This window comes from Wasmannia auropunctata, unplaced genomic scaffold (assembly GCF_000956235.1).
Source record: "Wasmannia auropunctata unplaced genomic scaffold, wasmannia.A_1.0 LD335975.1, whole genome shotgun sequence".
NCBI classification, from domain to species: domain Eukaryota; kingdom Metazoa; phylum Arthropoda; class Insecta; order Hymenoptera; family Formicidae; genus Wasmannia; species Wasmannia auropunctata.
The window spans coordinates 53,829-64,025 of record NW_012026915.1 but is presented as its reverse complement, the minus strand read 5'-3'; the positions used below and the strand labels follow the sequence as shown (position 1 = coordinate 64,025).

General features: G+C 33.1%; 2 protein-coding genes across 2 annotated transcripts in view; both read right to left on the bottom strand.

The window, feature by feature from the left end:
• The window catches only part of LOC105454803 (ankyrin-3-like), a 16,613-nt gene extending 7,706 nt beyond the window's left edge, over positions 1-8,907 (bottom strand). The window contains exons 1-7 of the mRNA XM_011697690.1: positions 8,739-8,907; positions 6,675-7,428; positions 6,274-6,375; positions 5,092-5,292; positions 3,618-4,001; positions 2,921-3,241; positions 1,492-2,719 (exon numbers count right to left, since the gene is read on the bottom strand). Of these exons, the coding sequence (XP_011695992.1) occupies positions 1,492-2,719; positions 2,921-3,241; positions 3,618-4,001; positions 5,092-5,292; positions 6,274-6,375; positions 6,675-7,001 (2,563 nt within the window). The 5' untranslated portion in view covers positions 7,002-7,428; positions 8,739-8,907. The remainder of the gene's footprint in view (positions 1-1,491; positions 2,720-2,920; positions 3,242-3,617; positions 4,002-5,091; positions 5,293-6,273; positions 6,376-6,674; positions 7,429-8,738) is intronic.
• A 64-nt stretch (positions 8,908-8,971) lies between these two features.
• LOC105454802 (ankyrin-3-like) overlaps positions 8,972-10,197 on the bottom strand; it is a 4,358-nt gene continuing 3,132 nt past the window's right edge. The window contains exon 5 of the mRNA XM_011697689.1: positions 8,972-9,046. Coding sequence (XP_011695991.1) covers positions 8,972-9,046 — 75 coding nt within the window. The remainder of the gene's footprint in view (positions 9,047-10,197) is intronic.

Sequence of the window (10,197 nt, the reverse complement as noted above, 5' to 3'; positions counted from 1 at the left end):
TTAATATTTTTTATATAAAAAAAAATTGTAAGAAGAAATATTTGAAAAATTGGTATTAACTTTAAACCGACAAATTGAAAGCTACAGTATTTAAAGATTAAATCAGTAATGAACGAATTTTCTTAAAGGCACACTAATAGGGACACTTACCTTATTCTCTTTTTATAAATAAAATATAAAGAAAGTATGACGAAGTACAATTGAAAGAGTGCTATTTCATCAGTTTACATATTTAAATGTCTCTTTTGAAAATACTGATATACGGATATATCGAACAAATATATTTAAATTTACATTGAATGCATTCAATATATGTACATTGAATATATAGTGAATGCATTCAAATTTAGTAATAGGTTCTTATGATACTAATTAATTGGCTTTATCAATGATATTTTATCGTTAATTAGTAATACTCTATACATAAATAAATAAATAGATATGTGTGTATTTATACTATATATATGCATATTTCTTTATTTATGTATAGAGTATTATTAATTATTATTTATTAGGGTCATTATTTTTCGAGTACAGAATCTTTTTTATCTCATAGTTCAGAGTAATTTTTTTTATAAAAAAAATCTCTGTAAAATTTTAGCTCAATCGAATAACGGGAAAGAGTGCCGAAAAATGATTGATTTTTTGTTTAAACTAATTTTTTAGGATAAATATGTATTTAAAAAAATAATTTACTAAACTGTTATTATTGTATATTATCAATGTTAAAGTAGCCTACAAAATTATTATTTTAATATATGTATAATATACAACATAAGACAGGATTTCGTATCACGAGTGTCAAAAGTCATTTGCGACGTATTTTTGCCTGCTGAACACGAATCCACTGGCAAAAGTTGACTGTCTCGTCACAACTTGAATAAATATTAATTGTAATAAATGTAAAATATATTAATTATTACACTGTTTAACAAAAAAATGATCTTTTTTCGAACACCATAATGAAAGTAGTCGTTTTTTTGACGTTGAATCCGAATATTGTAGAATTGCTCTATTATGTCTCAATTTTGAGAGAGTAACAGGTAAAGTTGCAAAAAAAAACCTAATTTTACGTATTTTGTTATAATATAACTTCGAAATGCGACGTGCTAGAGAAGTATGTTCTTGCAATCAAAATTGAGATGTTGTTTAACTTTAAATTTTTCAAAATTGTAACGTGATAGAGCAATTTTACACCCGGATTTAAATACAGCGTCTAAAAAACTACAGGAAATAAATAGTCCCGTTTACATGTTTTTTTCTTATTGAACTGTGTTATCATCTATCCTATTTTAGGACTTTTAAACGCTTTTTAACATTCATCTTTCCCCCAATGAACTGAAATTTTATAGGGATTTTTTTTTTAAATGGAACCATTATACAGGATAAGTAAAAAAATTTTTTTAAATAAATTTTGAACTAATATAAATAGTAAGAACCATCCTAATATATATATATAACATATATATTATTTATGAGATTTTTGCTCACCGGCTTGTCCGAAATAAGCAGCAACATGAAGCGCAGTGACGCCGAGCTTCTTGCTGGATATTCTAAGAGATTGTGACGACCTCATCACTTCAAGTATGTGGCAGTGGCCGTGTTGAGCCGCTAGATGAACCGCGGTAAAACCAGCGCAATTCTCGTCAGCGCAGGACGCGCCAGCCTTAATCAGAGCCTTCACGATCTCGGCGTGACCACCTTCTGCCGCTAGCTGCAGAGGAGTCGTTTCCGTCAGTTTATTCCTAGCGGTTATCATACTCTGCTTGTCGAACTTCATCAGCTCTTCGATCATCCGGACACTGCCTTGCATGGCGGCGATGTGGGCGCAGGTATTGCCGTCGTTGGTGCAGGCCATCATCAGACCGGCGTGCCTTTGTAAAAAGAGTTGCGCCACTTCGGCGTAGTTATTCATGACCGCAGCGTGAATCGGCATTTGCCCCTGGTCGTCTGTGGCATCTATGCTTGCGCCGAGTTCCAATAATAGCTTGCAGACTTCCAACTGACCCGCTCCTGCTGCCAGGTGAAGAGGAGTCTGCTTCCTCAGTGTGAGTACGTCTATCTCGGCTCTATGGCCCTGTACGAAGAATTGTACTAAATGCGTGTAACCATTCATGGCAGCTAAGTGCAAGGCAGTGTTTCCCACGTATGATTTGGAGTTTATAAAGGCCTTGTTTGCCAACAACACATCGCAGACTTGAAGGTAGCCGTGTTCAGCGGCTAGATGAAGAGCGGATCTACCTTCGAGATCGAACACGTCGACTCTTCCGTGATTGGCGAGGATAGTGGTCACAATTTCCATATGACCCCGATGAGCGGCAATCAGCAGCGGCGTCCAACCCATGGCATTCTGCCGGTTCAAGACCTTTTGCATTTCCGTAGCTGACATGCGACTGATCATCTCCGTCAGAACCTCGTTGTTGCCGGCGAGTGCACAGTGGTGGAACGCTGATTCCTGAGTCTGTCTGGTCTGCAATGAGACGTTCGCGCCGCTCTCAAGAAGGACGTGAATGATGGCGCGATCATCGCCTGGAGTTCCGACTTCCGAAGATTCGATTAGGACTACGTAATGGAGCGCACTAGCACCTTCGTTAGTCAGACTATTTACGTAGGCGGCAGCCACTTCTGACCCTTTTTTTTCTTTTACAAATTCTATCAAATGTCGGACGACGTCAGCTCTGCAACTCCTGCAGGCTAAATGCAAAGGTGTTTCTCCTTTCTAAGGAACATAGAAAGCTCAGAATAAATAGAAATAATTTAACATTCATTGTTTTGAAAAAATTATTTTAATATATATAATTATTTGTTGAAACATAATGAAAAAAACAACGTTTAATTTGTTTAATTATTATATTTTATAATATTATATAAAGAATGTATTTTTATAAATTATATCTTATTTCTTGCTTTGTCGACGTACTTTTGATTTAAACATCGGGTCACCATCATTGTCGAGGAGTAAAAGGAGTGCCGCTAAATTCCCATGGCTGGCTGCCACATGCACGGGCGTTTGACCGTCGTTGATTGTTAGATTGGGATTTGCTCCTGATTTCAATAACAACAGAGCGCATTTGTCGCCATCAACCACTTTAGCAGCTATGTGAAGTGGAGTCTCCCAAAGTTTTCCACCTCTCACGTGTACGTCTGCACCGTATCCCAAAAGGGTTTTTACGACAGCTGGTTTGGCACTTTCCACGGCTATATGGAGTGCCGTACAGTTATCGTTAGTTATTGCGTCCACCTAGATACAAAAAGAATAACCGGTTTCCATACAATAAAATTTAGTATTTGGAGATACGTAGAAAATATCTTAAATTAAATAAAAAATTAAAAAACCAAATTTTTTGATACTTGATTTCACATCTCTCTCTCTCTCTCTCTCTCTGTGTGTGTGTGTGTGTAGGTGATAAATACTTTTCAGAAAATAAAAATATGGTATTTTCAAATTAATATAAATATATAAAGATCGAATTTAATATATGCGAAATATTTATAAGCAAAAAAATTAATTTTGGCTTTGTCAAAGTAATTATAACTGAGGAGTTATACATGCGATGTCATATGATATATTCTCAATTGTGTGATAGTATTTTCCACATCGCTGACAGATCATTTACCTTCTCTCCTCGTTGCAGCAGAGTGCTGATAATACCCACATGGCCGTATCCTGCAGCCGTATGAATGGATCTGGCACCATGTTTGTTTGTCATGTGCAGATATACGCCCTTCTTCAAGAGCATAGTGACACATTCCGAGTGACCGTTTAGCGATGCTATGTGCATCAGAGTGGAGCCGTCTTTCGTCGTTTCGAAGATATCTGCTTTGAATTTATCGACCAGCAGCTCGATAATGGTAGCATGACCGTTCTCTACGGCCAAATGCATCGGCGTACAATCTTGGTGATCGGTGATCGAGGCAGAGGCTCTGACATCGTAAAGGTACTTCACTAAAGTTTTGTCACCTTCGGCGCTCGCTATGTGTAACGCAGTTTGTCCATCACTCTGAAATATGTATAAAATTATATACGTATTACGTCTTACGTATATCTCTCGATAATATTGCATGTTATAAGTTTTGTTTAATAATAAATTTTATACATTTTTATTTTATTTATTATATATTGGTTATACAATAAAATTCGAAAAATTATTTTTTCTTTTTTATTTTAGTTTATTAAATTACTTTTTTTTCGATTACGTTAGTAATAAAATTATCTCTTTTTTCACCTTTTACTAATTATAACTCAACTTATATCGTTACCTTGTTTCTATTTTATATCTTAAATGTACCAAACATATTGCAGATATACGAAAACCTAAAGTCTTGTTTATATTTATTAATCAATTCTTATTCTCATTAGTTATGCATACACTTATCTTATAATTGTTTTTATAAATTTTTGCTCAATTAAAAGCCATTGGATATTGTTGCATGATAGTAAAAACAGCATCGCAAAATTATGAAGGAAACGACGATACAATTAAATAAATATTTAGAAAGTTTAAGACCTCATCGTAAATTTTATGCCCATCTCGTTTCTAATTGCTTATTTCAAAAACATATATAGAACTTGCAGTTGCAGCAATTTAACATGTGCGTCATTTCTGTTCCATGTACGATCGATCTTGTTAAATTTTGTACTTTCCTTGCAGGGTCACAATTGAAGTCAGAATAGAATTGCGGTGTACACGAGATTCAGCGCTTTGCGTTATAATACAAATATATACAAAATACTTGGATAACCTGTTTAAAATTCCACTAATTTTACCAGAAGTTAAACATTATATCACACGACGTTATGTCTCAGAAATTCGAAATTGTTTATTTACGCGATGTAAAGATAAAATAGTTAAATGGTTATTTCCGAATGGCATAAAATTGTAGAGAACATAATTAAACAATTAAATAGTTTACCAAAATGCAGATAAAAATAAAAAACTTGCATGGTATTTAGTTCAGAGCGTAAGTATAATTTGCGAGCTTTGAAACATTCAGCGAAAATATACAATTGACAAAGTTTCAACAAAATATACCGTCTGATTATTATTGGCTCACTTCATGTGGAATCTTCGCGCTTAAAATTTAACGTACATTTTGCATGTTAACGGCAGCACCGTAATCCACCAGGATCCGCATCATGTCGATGTCTCTTCTTCTAGCGGCCAAATGCATGGCGGAATCACCGGCTGGCGTAGTGGCGCATAGCTGATCTGGTGCTTGATGTGCCAAAAGTTTCCGGCATATCGACTGATTACCAGCCTCGATTGCTAGCAGAAGAGGTATTTTTCCTTTCTGCGACAAAAAATGAGATTAAAAAAAATTGCAAGTTAAAACGATTCTTTTTCTGACTCTACTCATAATACGAGGATAATTATCTAGCATGATAAAATAGAGAAATTAAAAATTAAAAAATATGTATAAATATGAGAGGAAATTCTTTTTCAATTTTTATTAATTATTTTAGAAATATGGTTTACTTGAATCACAAAATAAACTGTGTTTTCAAAAAATTTAAAAAACTTTGTTCTTCTTTGCAATTTTACTGCTCAAATAAGGTATATTTCTCAAATTTTATAAATGTAAAATGTCAAATGCTTATACCATTTATAATAAATAAAGAAAATTAATTTACTACGTTTACTACATTTTCTTACACTTTATAATTGATTAAATTACGAAAAGTGCTGTAGGAGTAATCGTAAAAATATTATATCTAGAGATACTAACTTTAGAGATACTAAATTTCGCATAAAGAAATCTCAACAAATATTACAACGTAATTAAATATTATTACGTCTATAGCTAATAAAAAGGTGAAAATTTAAATTATAATACTTGCTCTTAAAACCGCATAAGTCAAAATGAAAAGACATAAATAAAATATTTTTCACAGTTCTATATTTATGCTAAATTTGAATGAAATGGGAGAGTTACACTTTGGAAGGTTTACTTGTTAGTAACTTGATTTAGCACAGATTGTAACCTGATCATTAGCTGTACACGTTTCATGGCACGTTCACATTCGCGGATATTATTACGTGTCAATGCCACGTAATCCCAGCACAAGAACTTATCACGATGACAATGAATCAAGAAATGATGAATCAAACATTTTTCTCATGGTTTTAAATGAAATATCTAAAAAAAAAATGTATTCGCCCACATATGATTCTTATTACAATTATAAAATAAATAAATATTTCTTGAATTTTATTAAGAATAAAGACTCTCGATTTATCAAACAATTTGTCTTATTTATCGTAGAATACTTGCAATGTTTCTGGCGTTCACGTCGGATCCGAGCTTGATCATCCGATCAAATAGCTCGCTGCGGTTGTCCTTCACTGCGTACATCAACGGCGTCATCCCCGTCGTCTGTAAATGAAAAAATTTTAGTATAGAAAAATAAATGTGTCGTGCGATCCTTCTATAATTGTTTGACCGTCTCGCATCTATTTAAAACTTTTTGTTAAAGTCTCCTGCGAGTAGACATTTCTATGACAAGGATTTATTTTATCCATTTAAAACATTACACGCTTTCACAATTATTTCTGAAAATCTGATTGATTTCTTTTGTGCCAGATATTCTTCGGCCTCATCGACATAGTCATGTGAATGATACGCGGAAGATCTTTGAAAGAGATTAAGATGTTTTAATTTTCTTGGAAACTAACCGTATCCAAAACACCGGCGAGCGGTACAATGAAGCCATCCTCCCCAGTGCTCTGCACAGTCTTCTCCAAAGACTTCAGCAGCTGGTCCACGACGTCCCATTCCCTGCGTGCCGCTAGGTCCAGCAGCCTCTGGGCTTCTTCTCTGACGATCGCGCCCACGGAGCTGGGTTTACTACCGGGCTGCGACGGTTCTTCCGTGGTACCGCCATTACTTCCCGTCGAGGCTGAACCATCATCTTTTTTATCGTCCGACGGACTGTCCTCTTTGCTGGAGGGATTCTTCTTGTTATTCTCGTTTCCCGGTAACTTTTCCCTGTTACTGCTCATGCTATTCTACGTATTTCACTACGTAAAACGAATGATTTATTTGAGCGACTCACTCTCGCTCAAAATAGCACATCATTATTTTGATACACGAAACAATTTACGACCACTGGACAGATACTTCACTTTCCGTTTGATGTAAGTATGTAACGTACACTTGGCAGAATGCAAGATACTATACGTTCACATATATTTAAATGGCTTTGAGCGACTTTGATATGAAAAAGATTAAATATTATTCATATAAATAATAACATACCTTCGAGCAATCAGACACACAGTTCACGCTATAAGGTATATCGTTTATAAAATTCAATGTCAATCACTTGTAATACGAAGTTTATAAAAATGCATAATTTACTGTGCGTGCGTTTTCCGCTATTTTATTCTTGATACTCATGATTTCATTCAAATGTATTGTAATTATTTTCTAGCCTTGCGCGATATAAATTTTCAATGATTATATGTACTTAGATGGTAAGACATTATGACACAAATATATAAATCGTGAAAAATAAAATATGTTATACATTTCTACACTTTACAGTTATACACTTTATCACACACCATTGTTTTCAGCGTAAAATACGATTCTAAAAATTATGCCGTAAGCGAATTTGAGATATCTTAAAAATTGACAAAAATACATTTTTTATTTATTGCTAATATAATGTAACTTTTGAACGGTTCAACTACAAACGACAGGAAAGTCACTACAAACATTTAAAAATGATTATAAAAATTGTGCCGCAAGTGAATTCGAGGCATCTTGAAAATTGACAAAGTTATGTTTTTTATTTGCTGCTAATATATTGCAACTTTTGAATAATTCAACTACAAACGACGGGGAAGTCATTACAAATTACTAGAAACGATTCTAAATCAAGATATATTATTGTTTTTTCTATAACCCAAAGTCGGGTGATAGTCATTTTTTCAAAATTCTTTTTATAAATTTACAAACAAAATTATACTACTACAAACAACTAAAAACAAAATACTAACTTTTTTTTATTGTAAAATTATTTTAGTAAAAGTCAGGTGCCAAGTTCACATAGGTAAATTAGCGCATAAACGAGTAAGGATGGTGTGCGTACAGAGACGTTTATAATTATTTCTCGAAAATGATACTTTGGAAAATAACTTTATCACACATTGTTGAATTCGTCTTAAAATACTCTTTAATTTGGTAGAAAAAAATTTTGAAAAATTAAAAAATGTTGGGTGATGGGGGTAAAAAAATAAATAATAAAAAAATTATTTTAAATTATAATTATAAATTATTCTTAAAGCCATTCAACTTTTATTAAAAACATTTTTTCTATCTTTCGTAGTTTTGACGATATTCCCATTGAACTAGAAAAATTTTTTCTAAGGGATGTTTTACCCCCTTAATGTGCGACTCTGCAAGTATAAAAAAATCGTAGTATCTTATTTTTGTCTGTAGTTTAACATATCTAAAACTCATTGAAATCGGACGGGAGCACTTCTGTGTGTTCCCTTGTAAATAGAGACTCTATAAGAGACTCGCCAATCTCGTCATGCCTTAAATATTGCTAGCGGTTGCTGTCTAGCAACTTTGAGGCGCCTTCAGATTTTCATCCAAGTGCTCTGCGGATGTAACGTTATTCTTGTTTCGATGAATAACAAAGATAAAACCTATATCAGACTAAAGATCGAAATTGGGATAGACGACATCTAAACACTTAGTTCCTCGACAACAATCATGTAAACACTCACTTCCTTGACGGCGAAGACCTAGACGACACCTAGACACTCAGTTCCTCAACAGCGAAGATCTAAACAACACCTAGACACTCACTTCCTCGACGGCAAAGACCTAGACGGCACTTACAAATAATACTACAATTCCGTAACTGTATCGCGAAAACTGCGTCTTGATTCTGTCATCACTGAATGACTAGGAATACGTAGAACCTCTTTATAGTCACACCCTCGGGACCGAAATGTGACTATAAAGAGGTTGTCTTAGCTCCGCCCAAAGCAGGGCTGTTATAAATTTTCTCGACTTTTGGTTCTTGTTTACACTAAAAATGATGTACAATAATTAATATATTAATTATCTATCTAAGTAGTAAGCTACTATGATTTGGCATAATTTTGTTGTCATAATGAGATGAATATGATAATATGAATATTTTATGATAATTCATCATCATAAAATGATAAATAATTTGTCATTATGACACACTGAATTTAGTTAGATTACAACAGCTTACTACATAGATAGTTAATATATAATTAATAATCCTGATATACAACAATAGTTTTATTAAATAAAATGTATTATACAATATTTGTATGATAAAAAAAGATCCAGATTTGTCTCCTTATCGCACATTGATTGGGCCTCGCAGCTATATGATTGTTACGAGTCTGAATAGACCGATTGCGCATTGTACTGCGCAAGAGATTATGGTCACGTGGGCTTGAAATGTGCTTAATTGGAGGTCGACTATTTAGAGGTTGCGACTATAACGAAGTGGATTATATAAAGGTTCTACTGTATTATTTACTGCGACGCAGGTGTACCACATTTATGCAATACTCTGACTGTTGCATAAAATACAAATTTATTCAACGGCAATTGCATAAAATGAATAATTTTTACAATACAGCGACAGTTACAAAAGGTATTAATTTTTGATAAAACATTTTTTTACAATAAAATGGCAATTGTGAAAAATAATGAATTTTTACAATACCCTGATAGTTGTGAAAAATAAATAATTTCCGCAATACAAAGAGGTTTTATATAAAAACATCTATAATAATTATTGCACATATCGACTTTTTACAATACTCTGTATATTGCAAAAATTTTAATAATACGAAGACTATTGAATTGCAATCTACAAACATTTTTTCAGAGTTCTATTTATACATTTGCTCTTAAAATGCTAAAATCATATCTCAAAAAAATTTTTTTTATTTAATAAATATCTACATATTACATTAGTAACCGTTTCTTCTTATATTAAAGTATTGATAAAAATAAAATTGTGGATTATTTCTTCAAACTCTCATTTAAACTGTAGCAATAAATTATAGAAATTTTACCAAAATATTTCCGAAATTGAAAATAATTTATTTAATAGTACTTCGAGGTAGAAAAGAACTTTTTATTGACGTAATTCAAATGTATAAATTAAGAAATTTCAGATCGGAAGAGCACACG